Below are 27,992 nucleotides of genomic sequence, written 5' to 3' on the forward strand. Positions count from 1 at the left end.
CACTGATTGATCAATAAAGGGGCGTTAAGTGCTGCAGAAAATTCTTTGAAAACACAACTGGAGGATCCCTCATGGAGTTTCACATCTGATGAACTAGAAATATTGTCTTTGGTCAATTTGTGAATAAAAATGTCTAGGGATGCTTCCACCGTACACGTGTACATTCATGTGTGGGAATCTAAACCAACATGGCTGCATTCTCTAGCTTGACCAGTTCGCAAAAGTGAATCAGTTCGGATTGTCTTAGTTCATTTTCAATTTCCAAGGGGTGTTAAGGGAGACTAAAATGCCTCTAACTGGATAGACCTACAAGCAATCAGACCAACAAAACATGTGATGTAGCACTGAGCGTAAATAAGCGTTTTACCAAAGCCCGTTGGAAGTACGGAAACACATCTTTCATATCTGCAAGAGCTTTAAGCACAGTTGTTTGTTCTTCTTTTAAAGAAAATATACCATTAAGTTTCTTTAATACTGGATGGTTGCAGATTCCGTGTAGATCCCACTCATCCCAGCTTCACTTCGCTCTTCAGCTTGTAAATAGTACAAAAATAAGGTCAAAGGTTATGTAACCTTTGCATCGCTGTTTCGACAAAACTAGTATCTGAGTATTATCATGATCCATGATTCTCCCTCCTTTGAACACAGTTCAGCAACAATAGTAGAAATCCATATGTCATTTGCGGGGTCAATTTGATACTTTCTGAGTAGTGTATTGTGATTACACTCCAGCTTGAGTGGCTTTCATTGCTCTGCAAAAACATTACAGATCATCAGTTTTTGCTTTGTGGGCTCTCCATTTACTTCTGCGGCACAAGGCATACGCACAGAAAACACTCCGCTATAAATATCCTGGGTAGGCACATGGGTTTTCTTGCACTGACCTGCTGCTGCTCTGGCTAAACATCACGGCTAAAAATACAGATAGTGCGTGATTCTCCGGTCCCCTTTTTAAAAAACAAAAATAATTTTGCATTTTGTATTATGGAAACTTGACTTGACTTTTGTGTTTCACTCACTATACCAAAATCTGTAAGACAGCGCACAAAATTGTATTTTCAGAACCAATATAAATGGAAAACAGCCCTATTTTCATTTTAAAAAACAGTATTAGAAACATTGTTAATTTAAAAAAAGCCCCATTTTTCATTTTTCATCTCAGAATGGGAAACCGACTGAGGTGAAGGTGCACAGATCGTTTTCTGAATGCTGTATAGACACTAATGTTCTACAGAAAGGTGTGTTTAGTTCGTCTTCACTGACTACCAGCTAATAGTACAAGCAGACCAGCTAACAACTAGAAAATTGGCCAACTGTCGCCTTCAGGCCACATGAACTTGCAGGTCTTAGCCGCCCATCAGGAGACTCCCAAACAAATTCATACGTGAGAGTCAGAAGTCAAATGTCAGAAGTCAAATGTCAGAGGTCAAGTGTCAGGTGGCCGAAGTGACAGAGCTCTCCTGCTCCAGCAGCAGGTCGACGGCGGCCTCCACATCCTCAACCACATGACTCGGCTCCACCAGGGCTGGCTCCAGGACCAGATCTCTGTGACCGTGGAACACCATCTCCATGACCGCGCTGCTCTGGTTGCAAGGCAACGGGGAGCGAGGATTATAGACACCTGTACACACCTGAGGACGGGTAGAGCAGGTGTGTGTTAATGACAGAGACAGATGACAGGGTCAGTGTGAATTAAGACTAAACCACAAAGAGTGGGTTGGGGAGCAGGTGAGATAAATAAAAGAGGCTTTTTTTTTTTTTTATCACAAACTGGGACTAAACTGTGAATCTTCTAAACTGAAAGTGTGTTGGTCTTTCAGCACATATCGAGTCACCCATCAAACTATGAAGGAATAAATGTGTGTGTGTCTGCATGTCAAAGTGTGTGTGTGTTCGATTTTCTCAAAAACCGTTCATTGGCAGATTTATTGCCGAGGACCCAAGGAAGTGCAGTGCCAAGTGTGAAGTTGTTAGGATTCACAGTTCTATAGAAAACTGTGAGAAACTGGTCAAGCCAACATGGCGTTTACAGTAACCTACTGGTGCTTAGAGTTGCCAAAAAGCAGCGGCTACCATCACAGCACAAACAGATGCTCATTTTTGCTACATTAAACGGCATTGTCTTATACAACAAACATTAGCGATGAAATATTTCCATGTATAATCCCATTTCATTATGCTAAAATAGTTTCCCAATTTAAAAGCTACATCTGTATACTGCTAATAAGCAAGCTAAGCCAAGCAATAGCCTGTTCCGAACCAGCACTGTACTAATAGAAATAACACCAAAGTTGTAAAAAAATCATTATCCTTTAACTGCTTAAATTGTGGCCCAAATACTGTTACCTACCAGTATAGAGCGACACTGAGCAGCAGCAGACACTAGTTCCTCCTCCGTGACTGCCATCGTCACCTGACTCCCGGTTCCCTCAGCAACAAGCTTGGATGTGGTTGTCATAGCAGCGTGCTGCTCAGCCAGGTAACGGTTGTACAGGTTGGCACCATAGATATCTGTTACCAGGTTGTCGCTAGAGAACAAGAACAACACAGTTTGGTTTCCTGACAGGTTGATTACCCCACAGCGTAGATAGGGTATGGATTGTGTGATTACCCTACAGCATAGATGGTGTCATGGGTTGTTTGGTTACCCAGTAGCATAATAGGATGTTATGTGCAGTTTGGTTACCTAACAGCGTATTTAGTATTATGGATGGTGTAGTAGACAGTTTGGTTAGCCTCAAGTGTAGGTCGTGTTATGGGGAAAAAAAGATCTCATTTCCATGGCGCCAAATACAGCTGCTTTGTCACTTCCCTTTGGCATCTAATAACGAGTCATTGTGATTGTCATTGCACATGGTAACACATGGTATTTTATCATTAAATTATGCAATAGTATTGTATTGTATTATAACAGTGTTATTATATTATATTATATTATATTATATTATATTATATTATATTATATTATATTATATTATATTATATTACATTACATTACATTACATTATATTATCTTACATTACATTACATTACATTACATTACATTATATTATATTGTATTATATTATATTATATATACATACTGCTTACACTTGCATGTCTTTGGACTGTGAGAGGAAGCCGGAGTACCCACACAAGCACAGGGAGAACATGCAACAAACTCCACACAGAAAAGCCTATATGTGTCAAAAGTATTGAATATTTCAGATTTAACATAACTGTGATATTGCTTGTGTAATGGTAACTGTCCAGCCTGCAGAAGTAGAGTTATCATATATGTCTTGGGGTGTAGAGATTGAACAAACTTGATATTCTTCTCTCTGGAGCACAATTAGTCTTGTGTAGTCTCATCAATGAACTGTTTTAATCATTAATACAACAACAAGCAAACAGGCAGCTGTATAACAATATGCTAGATATAGAAATCTACACTTTTGGAGAAACTTGCAAAAACTGAAATTCTAAATAATTTAATGATGATTTAATTCCAACAAGTAGTCAGTATCATTGGTCAGTTTCTCACGTTTATAATGTTGAAACCAAATTTCATGAAAATCAGTGCAGAATTACTATACAAACAATATAATTATTGTTTACTAGCAGATCTTGACCTCCCTAATATGGCAGATGTGCAGATGCATAATGCACTAATGCATAGCAGTGACATGCAACAGCGGTCTGGGAATGAGAATGGGCTTTATGGACAGTTTGGTTACCCGACTGTGTGAAAAGTGTTATGGACAGTTTGGTTACCCGACAGTATAGACAGTGTTATAGATGGTTTGGTTACCCGACAGCATAGATGGTGGTCAGATTGTGGTTGTGGTTCTGCAGTCTCAGCAGGTGCTCGGCGTACTGGTATGTTAGCAGACTAGGTTTTCCCAGCAGCTGGTGGTACTGAAGCTCCTGACCTGTCAACTTCCTATAGATGGACTCCAGACACAGCAGGAACATCCCGTGACCAAACCTGCGGCAACACAGCAGGGTCCATAAACATGGTAAATGGTAAATGGTCTGTATTTCTATAGCGCCTTTCTAGTTATTTCAACAACTCAAAGTGCTTTTACATGACATTTACAGGAGGAAATGTAATTTGGAGGAGACTATTCCTTCACACACATAGGTAGGATAGGCCGGGGACACGGAGGAGGGATGCTCTGCTGTACATTGTGCTGTGATTGGTTGTTACGTCATGCCTCACAGCTAAACAACCACTCACAGCAGAGTAGAGTTTAACATTTAAGTATGGAGGATTTCATGTGTATCGGATATAGGAGAAGTTAGCCTGTGATAGGTGAAGTGATATAAAGATAACAAAGTCTGTGTAGATGAGAGGTCAAGGTGGATAATGTGTCACATCTTTCAGTTTGCAGTTTGGTTATGTTTAGGAAAAGATCATGGTTTGGGTTAAAATAATAATTCAACTCTGACATTTACTTTTACACGAGAAAATGAACAACAGCTTTGTGGCAGAAAGGCTGTGATTGGTTGTTCACAAGCAACAGATGACATAACAACCAATCACAGCAGAGTGTCCGTCCCACTTCCCTCTGACCGATCCAATCTAGCACCAACCCTTCCTGAGAGCTAACAACAAGTGTTAAAGTGATTTCTTTAGGTGTGCTGGTTACCGTGGTGATGGGGCCTCGGCCATCCACATCAGGTCCATGTTACAGGCGAGCACCGGCAGCTGATCCGACAGCTGAGGTTCGTAGACACAACCAGGACTCCCATTGGTCAGGAGCACGTCAATCAGCAGCTGCAGGTTGGTCTCCCATCGGACAGGCTCGCCAAAAAGTATGATCGCTATAGCAACATAGGAATCCAGTGAGGAAAATTCAACAACATAAGGGCAAAAAGACAATCATACAGTAGATGGCTATTTCATCATGTTTCACTGTCTTGTGCTATTCTACTGTTTATTATGTTTTTGTTATTTTTTTATTTCTTAAAAATGTCCAAAATGTAAATGTCTATCTTTTCATGTCTCATGTAAAGCACTTTGAGTTGTTTTGTTTAAAAAAGTCCATTCCGTTCATTAAACGTCTATTTACACTTGGTGAGAGCACAAAGAGCCCTGTTATACCTGTGTGCTAAGTTTACAGTATTACGGGGGACAAAACAGACAAAGGTCAGTAGAATAACACAAAAAACTAACACGAAAAAATAACAAAGTACCACAGAGGGAAAGAATAATAAATATTGTAAATATGAATTGCAGAATACTTAAAGTGTGTTGTGTATTTTTCTGTGCAGTTCTGTGTTACCTTCTATTTGGGGAAGTGTCTGTAGAGGAGACGACTGAAACAGAGGACACATGGAATAGATAACTGAGCTGCTGGATCTTAACCACAATATCATCAGATATAAAAAACAGAAATTACAAATAAAAATATGAAACTAGAAAATTTCTCAGAGAAATTTTGTGCCAGCAGTGTAAGTGTGTATCTCTGGTGCGCAGACATACACACTTACACTTCATATTGTATCATGTAACAATAAATTAAAGGCTTGCTTGGCTCAATAAGTTACCATTTGTGTTTATGGATAGTATATATATATATCAGCCTATTTTACAGTTAAAGGACCCCTCCACTATGCTGAGATTTAGCTCCGCCCCCCCCCAAAACGTCTCGAAATTTGGACTCACTGCAAGTATATTGTAATTCAGAGAAAAAATAGAGAGAATAGAGAGTAAATAGAGAGTCAGAGAGAAAATACCTGGAAGAACAGGGGCCGTTAACAATAATAATGATACTTTATACATTAGTTACAAAAGGCAGCGGTGTAACGGGCTGTGTCATTAGCATCTCACTACAAGGAGACATTGCTTGATTATGGAGATTTAGCCAAAAGTCAGTGATTGGGTTTAATTTGGTGTGTTGAAAATTAGGTTAGAAAGGTCACCTGTCACCTGTCACAGGTACAGCACTCACAGGTAGTTTGGGTCTCCTGTTATGGTCCACCATATCCAGCAGGGGATGATGTTCTTTGAGCTCCTCGATGCTCACGACTTTCTGAAAACCCAAACTGACGACATGGTCAAGACTTCAAACACATGCATCATTCAGATGGACAAACTATCAGCTCAACGCATCAGATTTTACACTCGCTGTGGTTCAGTGTGTAAAACGTTAAATGTTAAATCACATGTCCAGTCTTTAATCGTACTGTCACCAACAAGAGTTTCAATGATTACAATTATTATTACAAACAACGCAGATCAACATGTTTCGTTATCACCTGGGCAGTAACTGAATATATATTTTCCAAATGTCAGACAAAAAATATATTTCACACAGACTGACTTGTTTATTATGCCTATTGTATCGGAGTTTGTATAATATGTGATTACACTTGCCAAAACTCTCTGAATCCATAAACTCATATATCCATCAAGGTATCCTGTCTATCTCATTGCAGGTGAATGTCTCTGGTGTCACTTCATGAAAGACTGTGTAGAAATGCTGTGTATTATTTTCAGTATGTGCCAAGTGACTTATTAAAATGGTACTGAGAAGTGTTATCAGTGGATGTACCACTTTTCTCTTTTCAAGGTAATAAAACAGAGAATAAAGGCATTAAGTGTAATGAGCTGCTGCTTCCTCAAGTTTTTTTTTGCCCTCATTCTTATTTCACATGTTCCTTTAATGGGAATTCTGAATGTGAAGGAACACAGAAACTCTCCTGGACAATGTAACTATTATACAGGTTTATGCACTAGTACAGTTTCAATTATTTAGACTTCTAAATAGTATACTATGAGCCATTCAGAGTTTAGAGGTCAAACGTGAAGGATACGTTTTGGCAATGTCCATCACTGGTCCCTGTCCAGACACCAGGACACATTTATCATGAAAACTCTTCAACATTCGCAAAGGACTGTGGGAAAGAACCACCTGCTCTGGGGAAATCTACAGAAAGAGAGAGAGAGAGAGAGAGGTCACATGACTCTATTTACCCAATAACAGCACGGCAAAACAAATCTCACTATCTGCTGAACACAGAAAAAAAAAACATTATTAAAGATACAATAATAAAACAGATTGATTTGATTTATTTCTGTCATGAACAAGATCTGGATAAACCATACAAAATCCAAAAGAAACACCCAATCCATATATAATTATAATAAATAATAAATTAAAGAGAAAAAAGAGGACAATAAAACAACAAAGTCTCCATTTTTGCTGACTAAAATTACTCTGTTTTCATTTGAATTTTATTTTGATACAATCCTGTAGAAGTAGAGGAAGAAAAAAAGCAAATAATGTGCCTTACAATAAATAGGGTCCTGTTACTTAAGCAAATTCAGACTAACATGGTGTTACCAGCATTGCTTTATTAATCCTGAATAAGAGAGAGCTCCTATTAGCTGAATGCTGATGATCAAATCACTTTAAATGACAGATTTAATAATCATCTGAAATTGTCTACCTGTGAGACTGTCCACCTGTATGCCTCCCTCTGTCTGTCACCACCTGTCTCTCTGTCTGTCTATCTCTCTGACCAGTCTGTCCCCAGCCTTTCTGACCTACCTGGACCTCCAGCAGTTGAGACAGCTGCTGGGCCTTGTGGTGTCTCTGACAGCTTCCTGCGTTGGTGACGAAGACGACGGGAAACAGAAAGTTGTTGTTTCGGTCCAGAAGCTTCCGGAAAGCTCTTCGAGCGGCCGGAATCACTGAGCCACCGCGAAGCAGGACGCCGTCCACATCAAAGAGGACGCCCGCCTGATGGAGCAGTCCGAGAAAAACAGAGACAGTCAGTCAGTGAGAGACAGACTGTTAGTTCACCTGCTAACACACACACACACACACACGGTTGTATTTCCATAACTTCAGAGGACATTATATTGACTTAAATTAATTTCCTGGCGACCTATATCCTTAACCATGGCACCAGTAGCTCACAAGAAATTGGACAAACCTTATTGAAAAAAGTAAAGCAGGGCTGTTTCTGTTCACAGCCTGTCCACATGGCAGTAGACTGAGGATGAGACATGTGGATAATTGTTTTCATTCCCAAACCCTAACACCTTATTGATCTTTTTCATTTAAGACACCTTATCATTACAGGTGTCTTATATTGATTTTTTATCCCTCTCCTTGCCTAACCCTAACCTTAAGTCTTCACCCTCAATTATTTTACATTCTGTCCCCACAGAAAGAGGAGTTCCAACAATGTTGTAAACACATTTATGTCCCCACAATGTAACCAATACATGTCCACACACACACACACACACACACACACACACAAACACACAGACACACACACACAGGATGGACGATGCCATCGCCCTAACCCTCTACACCGCCCTCTTCCACCAGGAGGAGGAGCACAGAATCCTTTTTATTGACAAGCTTGTCATCAGGCTCAGAGACCTGGGGCTCAACGCCGCCCTCTATGACTGGATCTTAAACTTACTGACGTGCAGACCCCAGGCTATGCAGATAGGCACCACCACATCCTGACTCTTCAACACCAGCAACCCTCAGGGCTGCGTGGTCAGCTCAACACCATCAAGTTTGCTGATGATGCAACTGTCATCGGCCTGATCACAGGCGACAGCCTACAGAGACGAGGTTAGAGCCGTGGCTTCCTAGTGCCAGGATAGCCTCCATCTCAACATCAGCAAAACAAAGGAGCCGATTATGCACTAGAGAAAGCGACGGTAGAAGGACACATCCCTATCACTATTAATAGGGCCATAGTGGAGAAAGTTAGCAGCTACAGATTCCTCGTGGTTCACATCAGCAAGGACAGCAAGACAACGGCTCTTCTTCCTCCGTCGGCTATTCAACTCTAGGATACGCTGCAACTTCTACAGGTGCAAGATTAGGAATATCCTGACTGGCTGCAGAGAGTGATGAAGACAAGGTCGGTTTTAGGGTGATACATTTTAGTATTTTCTTTGTTTCTCTTCTTTATATATATTGTTTGAGCATTGTTGTACGCAGCCTGAGATTTAAGATTTTCACGGCTAATTAATGCTTTACTGAATGCACTAACCACAGACGGTATTAATCTAACTGGACAAATATGATTAATCTTAATAAATATGAATCTGCTGGCCGGCTGGTTTTTCAGTTTGGGGTCTCTCTGTGTGGAGTTTACATGTTCTCCCTGTGCTTGCATGGGTTTTCTCCGGGTACTCCGACTTCCTCCCACGGTCCAAAGACACTAGATTGACTGGAGACTCTAAATTGCCTGTAGGTGTGAGTGTGAATGGTTGTCTGTCTCTATGTGTTGGTCCTGTGATTGACTGGCCACCAGTCCAGGGTGTACTCTATCTCTTGCCAATTGTTACCTAGGATTGTCTCCAGCCACCCCACAACCCTTAAGGATAAGTGGTATGGACAATGGATGATGGATGTTTTAAATAGTGATTACTGAAGCTCTAATTCTATTGTAATCCTGTTTCTCACAACTTTAAAACCCCTAAAACTTTATTTATTTATCTATTATTTCTTAAGAAACTAAATCTACAATAATCCTTTCAAACCAAAACACATAACACAGATTACATAACAACACACACAGTCTAGCAAAGAGAATCCATAAATGAGTAAAACAGAAACTAATAAAACTTTACACACAACATACACATAATAATTATTGGAAATGGAAATGTGTATGTCAAGATTTAGATCCTTTTGCTTTTCATTTTTGAATGTTTTTTATATTGAAATTCATGTGAAAATGCCAACATTTTCATGCATTTCATGCAACATGTCCATCGTTTCCCTTTAATGTCATGATCAGCTTAATCAAGCCTGAAACAATCTGTATCTTCAGAGTGAAGGAGTTCCAACAATGCAAGTTGATTTTATCATTTAACCTCCATTTGTCTTTTAACTTCAAACGTCATCATTCACACAGTTTAAAATCATCCAAAAACGAGGTAAAGTCGCAAGACAAAAATGTCTCTTCACGTCTTGCAACATTAAAACGACATTTTACCCTATATTGTAATTATACGAACATCTATAATTTTAGAGAAATATTTCCAGTCCTCTTCATCAATGTATGTTTGGTAGTCATGCTACCATTTCAGCCTGATTTTGTCCATGTATTTGTGATAAATCCCAATAAAAATCTGTCTTTCTCATTATGAAGAATAAAATCAAGTTTGGAAATTCTTTAAAACTTTGTTCTTAATGTGAAACGAGTCTAAGGAAAACGGTGAGCAACTAAAGTTTTGGTTAGGAGGACATGTCATTAAACTGACTTATAATAAAGTCTGAGCCCTAAAACTTAATGGGGACAATAAGCACTTTCCTATAAGGGGGGTGAGCCCCCAGAAACAATAACCAGTGTGTGATCAGGTTTACGTGCCTGTAAAACACCAAAACACACAGAGACACACTCATACTGACCTGCCTGCTGGTCGACATGGATCTGACCGTCTGTCGCAGGAAACCTCGCCACCACATGATGCCTATCTGTGTGTAAGACACGGGCTGTCTGCTGCTCATATATACTGACAGAGCTGTGACATCAGCAGGGGGAGGGGCTGACTATGGCTGTGTCATACCAACTCTGCTGTGTGTGCTGATCATATTACACAGCTTTAGCAGTAGGTTTACACAAATCAGCATGCTTCACTGTTTTATACAAATATAAAGTTATTTATTGTGACGTCAGATGTGAATCTAACTGTGACTTTGCCAAGCTGTTGCAAATTTAACTTCAAGGATACATCAACATGTTCTTTTGAGCATTTAATGCTTATTGGTTTTTTTTTAATGCAGCTTTTGCACCTCCACCTACAAACTATTTCATGTTTTCCTACCTTGCAGTGCATTGTGGGAGAATGTCGTCCATCAACAGCACACCCAAAAATTCACCATTTATTTATCCTTCAATCAAGAGTGTTAATTTCTTTATTTTCATTTAATACCTGACAAACATTTATCCTCTTCCTTCTTTCTTTTCCACTTAAAGTTTAAATAAATGAATAATTTCCTTTCTGGAAATCCATCAGCTACATCAAATACATCAGCTAACACACGGTCCACAGACTGACACATTAATTTAGTTATTAACCAATCAATAAACAACAGTAATGTCACGTCTGTGTGTTGTTTGTCTCTGATGATCACTACAACTTTAACTGTTCAGACAGCAGCAAACCAACAGCAACAGCAGGATACCAACAGTGTGATTTTACTACCATACCAGTGCACGTGTACTAGTAAATAGTAGAGTAAAGCTGAGGTTGATGGGAATACCAATTATATTGCAAGGTATGTGGTGATAAACCAAAGTATTAGACACATTCAAATGTTAAAAGTCAGAGGATCAGTGAGGTAATTACAATTCACAGTGAGTGAAACATGTCTAATAGCTGTTCACATATCTCAGTCTGAGCCAAAGATGAACTCTAGTAACATCCACACAGCTGAGAGTGTGACTGAAATAACAAAATGTTAAAGTTACATTTACTGATAAAAGATGTATAGTTGCTTTGGTTAAATGTGTTTGGTCTAAAACATGACAGAAGCCAATAAAATAGTCTTTACATTTAAGCTGAGGACACTGGGTCAGTCAGTGCTATGTTGGCTGGAAAATTTGATTCAGTTGATCAGAGAAACCTTCAGTCCAAGAGCTAAAAACTGTGAACAGACAGAGCGTAGCTGAAACACAGCAGAGATAGTAGCACACGCACACACACACACACACACACACACACACACACACACACACACACACACACACACAAGATGCTGATTAAATGCGGCTGATGGCAGTTTTCTCCTCACATGACATCACATGCAGCGTTCAGCTATTAATCAGCCAATCACATGCTGCAGAATGCTGCCACCAATCAACCAATCAGCGGCCAGATTGAAACCACATGATGAGACACAGAGGAAGCTGAACCCTGGAGAGGACAGAGAGACTGTTTCTCTTCACTCCTCTGACAATGTTTGAATTGATGCCAGTGTCTGAATGCAGTCAAGCCAAGAAAAACAGAAACATTTCAATGAGACAGACAGAAAAACAGACAGATTTGAGGCCACTTACAATTAAATGTTTTCATTGTTCTTACCTGTCAACATATATTGACGTTATTTACTTAAAGCTGTGATCCCCAGTTTCCAGATGACTGTATATTGAGGGGCATCTCTCCCTGATGTGCCGATCCAATGAGAAACGAGGCGATGTTTCGATTCAGGGACAATACATTTTATTACTGAACAATACAGTGCGATTCAATTCGATTCAATGCAACCTGAATCTATTTGTGTAGACAAAAATGGAAAAATCACATCAGAATACCATGTCATTATGTTCATTTTTTCAAATAGACACAAACAAAACAGACTTGCTGTATGAAAAAAAAGAAAAAATATGAAGAGTCTAACCCCCTCAGTACATTGCAATTCTTGAACTTGGCAAATCTCCTCGAACACTGAAAACAAAACTTAGCCAATGGCACAAATTAGAGATCCAGCAATCAACCGGTTCATAGTACATTTGGATCAATTAAAAAGTCTGCCAATCGCAAAGTTAAAATCAATTTCCGGTTTGAATTAGTGAATCTTAACATCCCTACTGTATATATTTCAATAGTAGTATAAATCCTCTGGTGTCTCCAGAGGACGCTGTGCGGAGTTTGACAAGTACCCTCAAGTGATGTCACTTGAGTCAGCATAGGTCAGGGCTGAAGAACATGTTTTAAAAATGTAAAAAATGTGTCTGGAGTAAGAAAGACAGAAGCTTAACAGAGCTCTGCTGCAGGCTTAAGGCCTCCGGCTACATTAAGAGCTTCTAACATAACACATCCCATTTCTGTCAGAGGGAGAGTTGCATTGTGGGTAATGTAGGTGGTTTTGAAGAACGCGTAGAAATGAATAAAGTTATCTCAGAATCTACTGCATCGATTTTGATCCTTTTCGTTTTAAACTGTCCATAATGAGTCTGACAGTGTTATAGGAACCACATGATGAAGAGGACTGTTTTAATAAACTCAGAACCAATCAGGATTTTAGATTACATTCTGACTTGTCTTACCTGTTTGGCATTCTGCTTTAATCACATGAAACGATGGATATTAAATTTGAATAAATGAGAACTGTATAAGGAAAAGTCAGCATGCATGAAGGGTGTTTTGTGACTTTAGCTTTGATGGATCACTGTGGTCACTTTGCATCTCACAGTTGTTGATACTGAATTTATTGCTTTTCAAGACTTGCAGGTTCAGGTTAAAAACTCCCTGAAAACCTGTAGAACCAACAAACCCCAACGAGAACACCAAACTGAGCAGAAGAAAGATTTAATAAGAAACAGGCCAAGTACAAAAATGAGCCAATATTTACATCAAAAGACAAAACAGACAGGTTACAGACAGACAGACAGGTCACACGCAGACAGGTCACAGTCCCAGCAGAGTTTTGGCCGTCTGACTCTGAGCCTGCAGAGTCTCACTGGCGTAACGCTGCAACAACTCCATCTTCTTCCTCCTGACGAGAGCCTCCTCCACCTGAGACACACAGGTCAGAGAGAGAGACAGGTCTTAAGCAGTGGCATTAAACTGTATAAAATTGTATGGTATCACATTATTTGGTTTTGTAACCAAAAAACAAATGGCATCAATACAGAAGTCAGGATATTGTTTGGGGGTGGGCATTTAGCTGTGATGGTTAGGGGATACATAATGTCTTTAGAGACGTGTGTGTGTGTGTGTGTGTGTCTCACCTCTTTCTGTGAGGGAACAGGTACGTGTGCGATGAAGGTGACTCCTGGCTCCTCTCCCTCCAGCTCCTCCCTGCTCTCATCATCATCTGGCTGCACACGCACACAAAACGAACAAACCTCACTTACAGGAAGCTACATATGTGGCTCTGCCCCCGTTCTCACAGTCTGTAAACTGTCTCCTAATAAGGTTGATATTATCATTATTATCTAATCAAGTTGTCAGTCAGTTGTTTAAGATGTAAAGTGATGATTAAAGCTAATCTGTAGTTACAACAAGATAGCTACAACAGAGATGTGAACTAGAGATCCTGAGGCAGGTTGAGAGTCCCAACAGACTTACTGACTCTGGTTCAGCTGCTTAAACAGCACCATGTTTTACACCGTCACTAAACATGTAATAAAAACATCCACTTATATATCAGGGCAAAAGCTAAATTTCAAGCTTCAAGCAGCGTTGACCAGGCACTTGCACCCATGTTGCTGTGCATCATGTGGCGACCACAGCAAGTTAAGTTCATTTAAATAAATAAATAAATAAATGAATGAATGATCTATGAGGCTCTCTGAGGTGACAAGACGCTGACTTCCTGTTTGTCAGTAGTAATGCTTTGAGTGGGACTCAATATGGGCATGTAGGTGTCTCTTCAAGACTGGACTCCTATCCAGCATGTGAAGTTTGGGGCAGTAACACAAACAAAGAGCATATAAATCCCATGAGAAATGTATACAGTGCTTATTATACACATGATCATATTATCTAAATACCAAATATGCAGATTATACTGTGCAATGTTGTACAAATTGTACAAAGAGGTTTATATCCATGAGGAAGACAGCACGGTCCTCTGTTACAGTGCAGAATGTGTTCACTGCTTTATCAAGTAGAACGCAGGACCGCGCCGTTTCACCAAAACAAAATGTAGCATCGTGAAGGTCTTAAAGGTTTAATTCACCTACATTGGGGTGGATTCAGTTCATGTGCATGCTTTTATCAGTTCATATAAGCATGGAGCCTATTTTGACCAGCTTCCTTTGGACAAGAAACATGTACATTTGCACTCAAAAGCATTCTACCCCCCTTGCAAATTTGGTGTAGCGGCAAAATGCAGAAACTTTCAGCTGTGTTCAATGAGCAACTGTAATAAGAACAATTGAAATAGCTCAAAACAACTAATATTACAAGTGGTTTCCCCTGAATAGAATCCCTCATACGAGCTCTCAATTGCAAACCAGGTGTTGTCTCAAGCACAGCTATGAGATAGAAGACATTAAATACCAGGACTGGCTCAGGGTTTGTTCACACTGACGCTTGGTTGCATGTTAGAAATATGGGTAAGTCCAGAGAACTGTCCAAAAAGTTAAGAGAGGAGATCATTGTCTTGACGAGGAAAAGGATGCTAAAGATAGCAAAGACACTGAACCTTCCTTCAGATGCTGTAGGAATCAAAGTTAAAGGAACACTGGCTGCACTACCTGGACGTGGCAGAAAGAGGAATATTATTCCAATGGGGGTTGAATAATTTTGAATGCAACTGTACCCACAAGCAAGAACTACATCAGATCAGATGTGATCCCCTCTGATGCCTGCGGCAAATCTTTTTCATGGCGGACAATACAACCAAAATGGCAAACTGGAGTGAATTCATGCACACCTGGTCCTCAAAACCCTGCAAACGGGATTTGTAGTGGTGTGTCTTAAGGAGATATCCTCATCGACTGCCCCGGTGGGGTCAGTCCCTGTGTGTATGGCATATGTAACTGTGGAGAGTCAATACAATAGAGAACTGCCAATTTCAAGTTTGATAAATTAGTTTTAAATTAGTTAGGAGTTTAACTGAGGTGGCACAGCCAGCTGATCCTAAAACATCTTGCAGCCTGAACTCTTCGGACTTGAATAAACCTCTACAGGGCCCATGAAGTGCCTGGAAAACCCCGGAAGCTCCCTGAATTTAAAGGGACAGTTCACCTCTTCATTGTGGACAGTGTAGATGCTCTCCTCCTCCTCCTCTTCCTCCTGTTGTTGTTTGTCTCCTGATAGCCGAGCCTCTTTCTCTGTTCTCCACTTCTGCACTGCCTCCAACACAGCTGCACACAACACACACACACACACATACAGAAATACACCACATAAACACATTTAGTCTGCACTTGATCCACGCTGCACTTTGTGTGTTGTGCATCAGTTCAAAGTCCGAGTGTATGGATGAGTCTCTTTTCTTTATATCTGTGGGATGTGGGTGATTATTGTGGTGTTGTGAGCGCTGGATTTTAAATTTAAACCGAACCTTGTTTCTCGTACTGCGCCTCCAGAGGAAGCAGCACTCCGTCGTCCTCGTCTCTGTAACCGTAGTACTCTGCGTCCACCTCCTTCATCAGCTCTGCCCTTGTCTTCCTCAGTGCTGGGGCAGCTGGGGGGGGGGGGTCACATGATCCGTGAGGCCCAATCAGACAAAGGCACAGTGATGGATTGCTTGATGGAAAACAGGAAGTAAAGACAGTGTTTACGTACGCTCCTTCTCGAACAGCTCTCTGACTCCGGGCAGGTCTCTGGCTGCTCCAAAGTACTTATATCCCCGATTTCCTGGAACCTCCTTCCCCTCATGGTCCAACATCTTGGGGCCGACCCGCTGAAACAAGCAAACACATCGAACCAACCTTTAGTTTCATCATCCATTCATCAGCTCACTATTGGCTATTTTGGTGTAAAAAAAAAACCAAAAAAACATTGGACAACGGAAAATGTCTTGTTTTGTCCGGCTTCACTTGTTTCACTCGTATAAAACAGCAGTTTCCTCTGAAATCAATTGTTCTTCGAGTCTCCTACAGAGTAGCCTGGTCAGCAAGTTGTGCCGTGCTGCCGCTGGCCGCTACTGTTTCAGAGCAGAGCGGCAGACCTGATCTCTGGTAGCTTATCACATGATGATACCTCATTCAATCCACTGCTGTCTTTTCTCTCTCAGGAGGAGCTGAAGCTTTTGTGGACGTTGAAGTCACATGTGTCATGTGTTTGCAAAATCTGTTTCCATTGCACTTAGTGGCATTTTGTTTTTTTAACACACTTTCCACCTCAGCCAAGTGGAAGTTAAATTTCCTGTAGTTGTTGGTGTTTCCACTCTGGTTTGTTATGCTCAAATTCAAAACGCAGATAAAAAACATGGTTCCAGATGCAGTCACTGGGACCAGGAGGGTTACTGGCTTAAGAAAAGGTTTACCGCATAGTCGGGTCCTCCCAGTTCTTTAATCCGAACCTCCCAGTGACCTTTCTCTCTGAGCAGCTTGTTGATCTCATCATTTAGATCCCGAATCCTGAACTCCCCAAGACCAGCTGAGAGAGAGAGAGAGAGAGAGAGACAGACAGAGAGAGACGGTGAGAGGTCAGATGGACAGACAGAACCAGAATCATACAGATGGGCTCCAACCAGCGCTGAACAATTTGTGCAAATATTTAATTCAAATGAAATAAAGCAACAGTTCACACCAACCTTTAACCACATCTTCTAAGAAGCTGCATTAAATGCAAAACATGGAAAAACAAAGAACCCCCACCATTGAAACACAATAATGTGTAAAAAAATTTCCAGTGAATGTAACCCTGAACCTGTAACACAGCCATCAGTTCAAAAACACACACACCAACAGGACCCAACATTACAACATAAACACTCTGAACCTCTGACACAGGATGAACAGACCATCGGACAAAAGAAATTCCACTGCACCAACGAAACGGTTCACAGATTAAGAAACGCAGTAGACCAGGGTCAGTTCTAGGATCTGATCAACAGTTTAGAAAAAGCCACAACAACAATACAGGGAGTAAAACTATTTAAATTACCTAAAATCCCACCGGAGATCTGAACCTAAATCAAACTGAAAACTTGTGTTGCACCAAAATGAAATGCTGAAGAATGGTACGCCTGCCTTACAGACTACAGTCACTAAACCCCTCAACATGTGGCCACTCTACCTGAGCCACAGACAACCCACTGCTCCAGTTTAGGAGCACAGTTCATAATACGCTTCGATACACTACACTTAACGTCCTGTCAGATTCATCACACTCACCATTCTGGATCTGAGCCACTTTCTTTGAGATCTCACTGATGATCTGAAACACACAAACACAATCAGCTTCAGCTTGCTGTCAGCAGCGACAGACATCTGACTGTCATCTTCTTCTTCAGCAGCTGAGAGTCATGGGCATTGTAGTATTTCTTAACCAGAAACAAAAACCCAAGGCTGTATGATTGGTTAACAGCGTAGCTACAGGTGATGATGTGGGAGGCAGCGTTGATACTACAGAGTGCGTACCTGTCGTCTCCATTTCTCAGCTTTGGGCAGTTCACTGCACTCTGACGCCAGAAAAGGTCTCCTCTCCTGCAGACATATGGGCAGTTAGTTCCAGTTTTCTGGGGATGCTAAAATACGAGCAGACAGACAGATCTCTGCTAACAGAGACTGTCTTCCTGTTTTTTCCTTTAAATGTGGAAGATTTCTCAGCCTTTAAGGAACATTTTGTAAGTCTGGATATTTTCAGGTTGTGAACACTGAAGAAGAAATCTCTTCGTTTGTTTCAAACTTCTCAAGTAATCTCTTAGTTCAGTCAGTTTGTGCCTTATGCACACTGTATGTTTAATGTTTGAACAAGAGATGCATTCATGTACCTTCTTTAAAGTATAACCGTACCCCTGAATGTAAATGTGTGGATCTTCTGAGTTTGCTTTTTGTAAGTTGGAATGTTTGATTACAGCTTGTTACCATGACGACTAACGAACGTGAACTGGGCCAACATTAACACTGTGTTTATTGTATGCATACATGGTGTCCCTCATAGTGATGTTATCTCTTCCCGTCCTGTCTCACAGCATCAGACATTAGAGATGTTTAGACTTGTTCAGTTTAGCCACAGGAGCATTACTAATGTTAATCAGACTACAATAATAACTTTCATTTATGAAGAAAAACCTAAAGAAGTGTCCTTGTTCAGCTCTTCAGGCTTTTGCCTGAGGAAAACGTTACTGGGGCCCAAACCTGGAGGGCCTCTGTGGAGCTACAGTCTCCAACACATCAGAAACTTAAGAATAATTCCTGAAAACACCACCTCTGATGAGAACATAAACACTGAGTAGAACCCAGAGGAGTTTTTACATCAGTCTGAAGTTTAACCAGCAGTAGAACACAGAGTAGAACCTGACCTTGACTTTTCCCTCCTCCAGCTGAGCCTGTCTGAACCGAGCCAGAGCCGTCCTGAGAGACACAGCAGACGAACACAGTTAACGACAGCAGAACGTAACGGCACTGATAGAGGAATGTGAAAATGACAGAACCACTGGAAGTCAGTCTGGTTGTTGTTTCAGACACAGAAAAGTCAACTCGTCTGTAATTTAACTTTTTTTAAATAAATGATAAACTCAGCATTAGAGCGGAAACCAGCTGGATGATTCAGTGATTTGTTCATCAACTGAAATGTAACTATTTTGACAACAAGTTAAATGATGTGGTCTCATGCAAATCTGTCCGACACTTGTGGGATTTTGCTGCTTTTCTTTGTCACAAATGAAAACTGAAATTCTTTGGTTTTAAATATCAGAATAAAAGTTCTGATGTTTAATAAATCAAATCGACTAATCCAGAAAATCTTCAGATTATGGCATTCAAACATGCTGTGATATTTACTGGAAACACAAGTGTGGAGGAAATACACTCTTCACTATTAACACCCCCACTCAGTCTACCAATAGGCATTAATCTATTTAGTTTCTGGGTAATAATAATATTGTGAGTGTTTTATAATTAAAGTTTGCTCATACTTAAACTCTAATTATGTCATTTTAATTTTAGTTTGTCCTCCAGTTTATTTGAATTCCCAGTAGCAACTCTTCCATTGTCTTTAAAACACTACAGAAGAACAAAACAACACATACAGTGCTTCAGCACCAGACATTTATACAACTGATCTCACTGCTGACTGTCACGGCATACTGACACTGTGTCGGTTAATAATCCGACAACCGAATATGAGCAGAATCTGAAAAGTCGAGATAATAAACCCGAAGAAGTGAATGACAGGTTTCTGTATACGGAGACACAGAGTCAGTACTTACATGGCCTTCTCAGCATTTCTCGCCTGTAGAGACAAACACAGATGTCAGTAATAACACAAGCTGGAATTACATGAATCTGCCGATGGCCAGTTAATCAAGTCATGAACAAAACGTGAAAAACAGACAATTTGATGCCTTTGCAGGCTTTTTTCTATTTTACCTTTTATTTGGGTAAAAGGTGGACTATGATTAAACTGACTAAATTTACTCCACAGACTCATTTTATCAGGGACTGTTGGACTGAGCTCTGTCCCCGGCTGTATGAAGAACACTGGACACTTTTGGCTTCATCTTCCCTGCCTCTTAAAATCTGAAAATTAGAATTTAGCTTGACTTTTCACAGGATGAGAAAGCATACATTTCTTAATAAGGTATACTGCTAAAATGATTACTTAACAATCAAAACAGGAAGCTAATGAATATCTAACTTCACTGTACTGATTTAACACCAAGCATGCACACCAGACTCCACTCAAACATCTGTTATTTTATCACAGAGTGTGTGCCTGAGATTTTCGTGTCATTACTGATATCTTGTGAGAAATTCGTCACAGTGTTTATGAATTTCAAACTTTCATCTGCTGAGTATTCACAAACGTTACTTAATGGACCTGTTAGCCGCCAGCTGGAACTAACAGGCTAAAGTCCGGCTAAACAGATTAGCATGCTACCTAGCTACGTATCTGTGGTAAATAACGCCAGAGTCCCACTGAAGATATGCTCCATTGCTCACCATCTCTGCGGCGGGTTTGTGTGTTTTTATACAGAATCCGTCGACAAACTGAAGAAAACTCAAACGATCTACACGCGCCGACACGAACAGGAAGTCCTTCTCCGTCTTCTTCTCCTGTTTCCTGTTATATGATGTCTTTATTATAACATTACTGCCGCCTACTGGTGGAGTTTTCACCGGAGGCCATTTTCTCCTTGTCAACTGCTTTCACTAGCAACAATAATTCAGATTACATAGAAAAATAAAATCAAATAAGTAAAACAAGTAAGTATAATTCAAAAATTAAACACCCTAATCTATATTTATTTCATTGCTCTATTTGTACCCATTTCTCATTGACAGAAACACTTTTCAATAGACATTGTATGCTGTTGGCCATTACTGCTTTTTAAATATATATCTCTATATACACCTATTTGTATGTATATACAAATTCTGTGACTATTTTCACCAATGTTTGATCAGCTTTGCTGTGTGTCTGTTTCTACATTCCTGTAAATTATTCTTGGAACTGTTTGCAACATTGAGACCAATTTAAGGGGGTAAGATTGAGAAGTGCATGAGTGTCTGCACTATGAGTGCATAGCAATGCTTTACACAGTGTTAGAGACTCCTCCGGGCTCTGATTGGCTGTTTTTGTCCAAGTCTGGTGGATTATTGCAAATGCCATTAAGAGAACTACCTGTCCCATGTGCTACTGTTAGGATACTGTGACAGTTTCAGCAAATATGACAAAAGCTATTTTTATATAAGTTACCCACTGCACCTTTAAAATCGGTTCTAAATGCAACAGTAAGATAAACACAAACAAATACAATAAATAAAATTAATTTAATCAAATATGAAAATAGAAAATACAGTAATATTAATCAAATTAAATCAACTATGTAATAAAATAAAACATGACAATATTCTGTCATCATCAGCATCGTTTCATTTGACATGTCAAAAACCTTTGGAGGTGCTTACACCACAGAAAAGTCAAATTTTCATTAACATTTGAGACTGTTTTGTCACAGGAGTTACTTTGACTAAATCAGAGGTTGCATTGTAATTGACCAGTGTGTGCATGGAGCTCCCCAGGGCTTGATCCTCGGACATCTTTTCTTTAACATTTTAATGATTCCATCAGTCCAAATTATACAAAAACAGCACTTGACATAATCATGCAGATGGAGACAGATTGACATCACTGCCACCAAAGTGCAAAACCCATAAATTTTTAGGTTTTTTATATTTAAAAAAAATTACTTAAACCTTATTTAAACCAATTTTCATTACAAATGAATACATGAGTATTTACCCAGGTTTAAATGTGTCAGTGTCAGAAACTCATACATTTTCACGGTTGGAAGTAGAAATATTCATGGTAAGGTGAAATTTAAAAGTAATCTTTTGTCTTAAGTATTTATATGATGCTGAATTTTTAGCACATTTTTAAAAAATCCTGATTATATGCATTTTTTAATACTGACTTGTGTTTCTTGTGTATCACATCTTAATGTCTGTCTTATGTTGTTAAAAGGTGCTGAACAAATCAACTTGCGTTTTCTTGGGAGAAACAAGCCGCCATAAACAGCTGTTTCCAGAAAACATCTTATTAATTACTCGTGAACAACAGACCTGTTGAATAAAACCTTACTGAACCTTTCTTGTATATGTGTGTGTTGTTGTTGTGAAATAAATTGATCAGACTTAGCTCCATCCTCTCCCTCCTCCTCCATGTTTTTATTGTCAGGTTAAACTTACAGTCTGCAGTACAACCAAATGACATTTTTACAGTAGCTCTAAGTGATATATTGTACAAAAATAACATTTGGATCTTTGTGAAAACATTCTCCGTTCTCCAAACTTAAAATTGTCGTTTTTTTTATGTATTTTACTGTTATTATTAGTTTTTGTCTCCATCGATGAGTCCCTCCATCTGGTCCAAACAGCAACAAAATGCACCTTTTAAATATTAATTATTAATGTTCCTTTTGTTGTCTGTTGTGACCTGCTCTGATTTGCTCGTTCGTTCCACCATGAGGCAATGAAGTGGCCAGACGTGTGAGTTGGGGCCATTCACGTTTCTTTCAGACAAACTGGGTTTTGTCCAGAAAAAAAAAAAAAAATCACCGTGTTGGAAGAAAGAAATGTCCATCACTTATTTTCCCTCTGTTAAAGCCCTGCCCACTTTATAGCTGAGGGGGGGGCTTCACTTTTTTTTAAGTCACTCTACTCTCTCAGCCAATCGGCTGGGCAGAAAGGATTCTTATACAAAGTTTTGTACATCATGACACTGCTACCAAACTAAAAACACAAATTCTGTTTTTTTCTTTTAGAAATGCAGAAGAAAGTTGCTTTTTGTTTTTTCAGAGTCCGTCCCTTCTCCATCTGCCACTTGCTCTGACTGGCTGCTGTGAGGCTGACTGACAGGCCTCTGGGCCAATGAGAAGAGGAGGATCATAGGGAATGAACAAAGAGAAAGAACAAAGAGATAAACGAGGGCGAAGGTGTGGGGTGTGGGGTATGGGGTGGCAGCTAGGCAGTGGCCTCAATGGTGCACTCCTTGGCCAGGTGGCCCGACTTCCCGCAGTTATAGCAGTTCAACTCCGACGCCTTGCTGCAGTGCACCGCAACATGGCCGGTCTCCCCACACCTGCAGCAAACACAGAACCAGCAAATACAGCACACACTGCAGAGGCTAACAACCAAACCAAAGACTAAACCAAATCCGTCTGCTTAAAGTACGTCCACTGGAACTAGTTTACCTGTAGCAGTTAATTTACTCGTGGCATCAGTTGGCCGTAGCATTACTTTACTTTAGATGTTAGTAGACCTGTAGTTATTAGTTTACCTGTAGCAGTTAGTTTACCTGTAGCATTTAACCTTCTCACAGCATTTCTGGATGTGTCCAAAGCCACCGCAGGAGTAGCACTTCTGCTCGTGGGCGTGGTTGCAGTCCCGGGCCATGTGTCCGGCCTTCCCACAGTTGTAGCACAGCTGCTCTCGCTCCTTCTTCGGCTCCTTACAGTCTCTGGAGATGTGACCTCCTCTGCCGCAGTTATAACAGGCTGCAGGGGCGACAGCAGCCTCAGGGTCACAGATCCTCTTCCAAACACCACAACTTCATTACAAGAGTTCTCACCCTATATGACGACCTGGGCCCGAACCTCCTTTAGTCCAGGACTGACAGGGCTGTGCTCAGGCTTAGATCAGGACTAACTGAACCCAGAATTATAGCAGGATTACCTTGTGACTACTCATTATGGATTGATGTTATTGATGAAATCTCACTGACCTGCAGCAGCTATTAACATGATCATCCAGGGTAACTGAACAGTTAGCAGTGGGTAGTAAAGTATTACGCCAAGATTAGGATCACCGACTCAGTATCGGACCAAATGTGAAATATAGTCTTAATCTCCCCTCTTGTTCTTCACTTATATCAATAAGGACCATTGGTGCGTTTTCTCAGAACACTATGAAGTCACAGTGAAGTTGATATTTTATCCAATTAGGCATTTGTGTGAAATTTTGTCATAATTAGTGTACGAGTTCTTGAGTTATGGCCAAAAAGAGGGAGAATTGCATTGTGGGTAATGTAGGCGGCGGGTTCTGACAGAGCAGAAGAACACGTGGAATAAAGACGATGGTTCTCTGGTTCTGGCGCACTGATTTTCGTCGCTTTATTTTAAACCGTCCATCTAAAGGTGTTAAAGGAGTCACATGAATACAGGAAGTAGGAATTATACACAGTGTGTGTGTGTGTGTGTGTGTGTGTGTGTGTGTGTGTGTCCTCACCATCCTCAGTCCTCTCACAGTCTCTGGCGACGTGTCCAAGCTCCCCACAGCGATAACAGAACAGATCTGAAACACACACACACGCACACACACACACACACACACACACACACGATTCTAAACTGTTTTCAAGCAATTCAAGATTTTTGTCTTTTCTTCATTCGAAACAGAGAAAAACAAAATCAAACAGATTAAAAACTTAAACTCTTTGTCTCCATGATGTCACAGCACAGAAATCCAGTTTCATCAGTTTCAGCACAAACAGAATGAATCTTTGAGTAAATGCATTGACATTCACTCATCTGCTCACAGAGGCAGTAAAACAGAAACATTTACTTCACTGCAGTTCTCAGGTACAATTATGAGGTGCTTTACTTCTTCAGTTTCACTTCTACTGCACTACATTTGGTTAATATATCAACATATGATCCCTTCCTGAAGTCCCTGCACAAAGCTGGTTTCTACGAGAAAACTTCCTGCTCCTGTCCTTCAGAATAAAAGCACCATCTGCACAAAAGCACTCTAAGTAGACTTTAAACTTAAATGGCACCAAAAAAGAATTCTTTAGTCGAGCATGTTGGTTAAAACTCTGACTGGTTTCAACCTCACAGGTCTTCCTCAGAAACGTTTGACTAAACTGGACTTTACTATGCCGTCACTGAAGACCTGGTGATCAAAGCTGGCTTGTTCTCCTTTCACATATGGTTTGTGGATAAATAACAACAATTCTTTTCAATGCCGAGCTAAACTTAATGTTGTGGTTTTTTTATGCTTTATTTGACAGCACACAGTAGAGAGTGACAGGAGAGGCAGGGGGGAGACAGGGAGAAAGCAGATGACATGCAGCATGCACACATGCAGTATCACCTTTGCCTCTGCCGCGTCCTTTCCCTCGTCCCCGACCGCCGCTTGGACAGTTCTTCACCCAGTGACCGCTGCGGCCACAGCCGAAACACTCATTACTGCTCATCACCACGACGACGGCTGGACAGACGGACAGACAGGGAGGGAGGGAGACAGAGAGAGATTAAAATAGACCTTTATTTCTGGTTAAGTCTATTTACACAAAGTTTGCCTTCATCAAAATGGCCATAATTTGGCCATGGTGGTCATCCGTCCAGGGGGTTTGCGCCAAAAACCTCTCAACACCTCAACAGCTTCGGCTCTGCCAGGACAAATCTGAAACCTCCACACTGATAACAAAGTCTCTCAAGTCTGGGATGTTTAAGGACAGCAGGATATCGTCCTCACTCCGCCACTGTCCCACTGGAGGAGAAACAGCCAAGGAAGGAAAGACATATTCATATTCATCATCCCATAGTTCAGCTACGGCGGGGGAATTCTGGCAAGGAAGTACAGACCTCCTCCATCAGCCTGAGCAGCAGTCTGCTGAATCTGAAGATCAGGGACGGACGTCTTAATGAGACGACCCAGCCTGACACCTCCAACCTCTGTGTGTGGCTCTCAGGCTGACAGAGGACAGAACCTGAGAGGTGATGAAACTGTTTCCACACAGGAGCTCCTCAGAGAGCTCCATCCCTGCTCCCTGCATCCCTGAGAGACGGACAGACAGAGACAGACAGGGAGGGTGAGTGTCTCCTCTCGCGCGGTGCCCTGGAACAACAGAGCCCAGCATGTCCTCTTCTGGCCGCTAACAATCCCACAATGCAATGTTCCAGATGTTACAGATGTACAGCTGTCAGTGACGACGCGACACAATGGTGATTGAAAAGAGTGTGAACTTCCTGCTCGCTGGTGCGGAGTGTGTGTTACAGAGGGAGGAGACGCTGACTGAAGGCGGATTCTCAGTCGTGCAGGTTTTCAGGTTGAACCAGTTACAATCTCTCTACTACAACACGCCTGGAGGTGTTGTTTTCACTTCCTCCACCGTGTCATCTTGGAAAATCACTGTGCAAGCCTGAACTCCAGCTGTTTCCCCACATGGCTGCACACAAGAGGGCTCAAACACACACCGACCTCTTGAGGTCTAAAGCGAAGGCTCCAAATCCTGCTTCCATAAGTGGAATTCTCATTGTGTCCCTTTAACGTGTCTGTTTTCCTCTGATATTTCAAAATAAAGGCTCATCCAAGACAGGTTTTTCACAATAAGAGCTGCTTTCCTGAGCCTAATTTATCACACACCCATTTGACTTGATTTAATGCAGACTTGTGCTTCTATTCAACTACGTTACAGATGCAAACATCATTCTTTCTACTCCATTACATTTATCTGACATATTAGCTACTTTTCAGAATAAGATACGTCCCGCCCTTCCTGTCAGGTGAAAATCATGCATCTCCAAATTTAGTGATTCTGAATAATAATACTAATTCTGATAAACTAAAGAAGTAAGTGTTCCTTCATGGGTTGAGAAAGTGACTGTAACTAAGTGGAAAACAGCAGTTTCTTTGAACCAATGAATTAGAAATAAGTGACTCTCACAGGACAGCAGCACCACAAATATATGATGATCTCACAGACCATGATGCATTGCTGTAGATTAAACTACCCATCAGTATATAAAGTAATTCAACTTAACACAGCATTTCACAATGGGTAACTTTCACTTTCACTTTTTCACCTCTGACGTGTTTGTTTTTGAGGAGCTGGACTTTAGGGGATCGATGTTCACTTTGAAGGAGGCAGAAACTAACAGTTATTATCACTGCTAATAATTTTGGTCTGTAAAATAACTGGAAACAGTGAAAAGTGTCCAAGCAGAAATATTAAAATGTTTAGTTTAGTTCATCCAACAGCCCAGAAGAGATTCTGATCACTCTGACATGAGCAGACTGCCAGGAGAGGATGAGGAGATTTTTTAGCTTTAAAATCATTAATCAGACCTGATCGACTGATCACTTTAACAATGTTTCCAGCTTTTAAACTTGATTTGCAGCAGCAGGGAGACAGCAGCCTCCTCGCTGCTGACGGACTGATGACTTCAGGTGTTTTCTGCTCTGCTGTTTATTTTTATCGGGCAGCTGAGAGACAAACTTCTCACGTGGGACCACAGAGAACCGGACTGGATTATGATCCCGGTTACAGTCATCACAGTCAGTGTTGGGTAATGTATGCTGGTTTTACTTTAGGTGTATTTTGCCTCTACGTTAAGCTAAACTGTGCACAAGCCTCCAGAGGCAGCACCGCCCCCCCGGGCTTCCCGCGGCCTGACGCCGCTAACAGGCGACTCTCTGCGGCCACCAGCCGGAGGTTCCGCTCCGGGATGAGCTCCACTCCGCCCGGGGGGACAGTTCCTCCTCCGGCTCTGCTCTGCGGACGTCCCCGCTGTGCGTGCGGGGAGATCCGGCCTGTCAACAGGCCCGGAGCTGTCACACTGTCAGCTAGCACGCTAGCACGTTAGCATATGTTCCACAGCGGAATAAAACAGCGGCAGATCGTCCGCTCCGCAGCGCGTCCTCTCCGGGTGAGTCACACCGGGACGAAGCGGCACGGCAGCCCGGCGGTGGTGAGCCTGCTGCGGGGAGAAAAGAGCGGATTGATCGGCCGGAGCTCAAACTCACCTCAGACCCCGAGACTGTGTTTGTTTTCTATCCTCCTCTGCGCCACACGCGGTCTGCACACGGCACCACACACACACACACACACACACACACACACACACACACACACACACACACACACACACACACACACAAACACAAAC

At 41.2% G+C, this 27,992-nt stretch overlaps 3 protein-coding genes across 4 annotated transcripts; all 3 read right to left on the reverse strand.

Moving 5' to 3' along the window:
- Positions 1 to 1,433: 1,433 nt before the first annotated feature.
- On the reverse strand, positions 1,434 to 10,436 carry LOC139207786 (haloacid dehalogenase-like hydrolase domain-containing 5). The gene is made up of 9 exons (XM_070837497.1): positions 10,380 to 10,436; positions 7,539 to 7,730; positions 6,802 to 6,914; positions 5,937 to 6,030; positions 5,268 to 5,301; positions 4,632 to 4,806; positions 3,791 to 3,967; positions 2,351 to 2,528; positions 1,434 to 1,631 (listed from the first exon to the last, which is right to left on the reverse strand). Exons 1-9 carry the CDS (start codon positions 10,434 to 10,436, stop codon positions 1,434 to 1,436), a joined length of 1,218 nt encoding a protein of 405 aa, XP_070693598.1.
- Positions 10,437 to 13,266: 2,830 nt separating this feature from the next.
- Positions 13,267 to 20,623, reverse strand: isy1 (ISY1 splicing factor homolog). Its single transcript, XM_070847083.1, has 11 exons — positions 20,542 to 20,623; positions 19,809 to 19,831; positions 18,900 to 18,951; positions 18,016 to 18,081; positions 17,770 to 17,812; positions 16,917 to 17,029; positions 16,214 to 16,331; positions 15,990 to 16,112; positions 15,671 to 15,789; positions 13,705 to 13,794; positions 13,267 to 13,489 (listed from the first exon to the last, which is right to left on the reverse strand). Exons 1-11 carry the CDS (start codon positions 20,542 to 20,544, stop codon positions 13,382 to 13,384), a joined length of 858 nt encoding a protein of 285 aa, XP_070703184.1. The 5' UTR covers positions 20,545 to 20,623; the 3' UTR covers positions 13,267 to 13,381.
- Positions 20,624 to 22,241: 1,618 nt separating this feature from the next.
- On the reverse strand, positions 22,242 to 27,957 carry cnbpb (CCHC-type zinc finger, nucleic acid binding protein b). Of its 2 annotated transcripts, XM_070844979.1 has the most exons (6): positions 27,850 to 27,897; positions 25,689 to 25,881; positions 25,195 to 25,311; positions 24,328 to 24,393; positions 23,399 to 23,597; positions 22,242 to 23,182 (listed from the first exon to the last, which is right to left on the reverse strand). In XM_070844979.1, the coding sequence occupies exons 3-6, from the start codon at positions 25,295 to 25,297 to the stop codon at positions 23,065 to 23,067; spliced, it is 486 nt and encodes a 161-aa protein (XP_070701080.1). In that variant the 5' UTR covers positions 25,298 to 25,311; positions 25,689 to 25,881; positions 27,850 to 27,897; the 3' UTR covers positions 22,242 to 23,064. The 2 variants fall into 2 exon arrangements, with proteins under 2 accessions (XP_070701080.1, XP_070701073.1); XM_070844972.1 differs by lacking the exon at positions 25,689 to 25,881 and having other exon boundaries at positions 27,850 to 27,957.
- Between the last annotated feature and the right edge of the window lie 35 nt (positions 27,958 to 27,992).

The sequence above is a fragment of the Pempheris klunzingeri genome, chromosome 2 (assembly GCF_042242105.1).
Source record: "Pempheris klunzingeri isolate RE-2024b chromosome 2, fPemKlu1.hap1, whole genome shotgun sequence".
NCBI classification, from domain to species: Eukaryota; Metazoa; Chordata; class Actinopteri; order Acropomatiformes; family Pempheridae; genus Pempheris; species Pempheris klunzingeri.

Excerpts from the sequence above, each read along its gene's own strand:
- LOC139207786 (XM_070837497.1), bottom strand. The coding sequence starts at position 10,436 with ATGTGGTGGCGAGGTTTCCTGCGACAGACGGTCAGATCCATGTCGACC. Across the intron at positions 5,302-5,936 it reads ACAGGAGACCCAAACTACCT|TCGTCTCCTCTACAGACACT; the intron begins GTGAGTGCTGTA and ends CCTCTGTTTCAG. Across the intron at positions 2,529-3,790 it reads ACCACCATCTATGCTGTCGG|CGACAACCTGGTAACAGATA; the intron begins GTAACCAAACCA and ends CTTGTTCTCTAG.
- isy1 (XM_070847083.1), bottom strand. Across the intron at positions 18,082-18,899 it reads TGGAGGAGGGAAAAGTCAAG|GAGAGGAGACCTTTTCTGGC; the intron begins GTCAGGTTCTAC and ends ATATGTCTGCAG. Across the intron at positions 13,795-15,670 it reads ACACTGTCCACAATGAAGAG|CCAGATGATGATGAGAGCAG; the intron begins GTGAACTGTCCC and ends GTGCGTGTGCAG.
- cnbpb (XM_070844972.1), bottom strand. The coding sequence starts at position 25,297 with ATGAGCAGTAATGAGTGTTTCGGCTGTGGCCGCAGCGGTCACTGGGTG. Across the intron at positions 24,394-25,194 it reads AGGACGCGGCAGAGGCAAAG|ATCTGTTCTGTTATCGCTGT; the intron begins GTGATACTGCAT and ends TGTGTGTTTCAG. Across the intron at positions 23,598-24,327 it reads CTGTGAGAGGACTGAGGATG|CCTGTTATAACTGCGGCAGA; the intron begins GTGAGGACACAC and ends TCGCCCCTGCAG.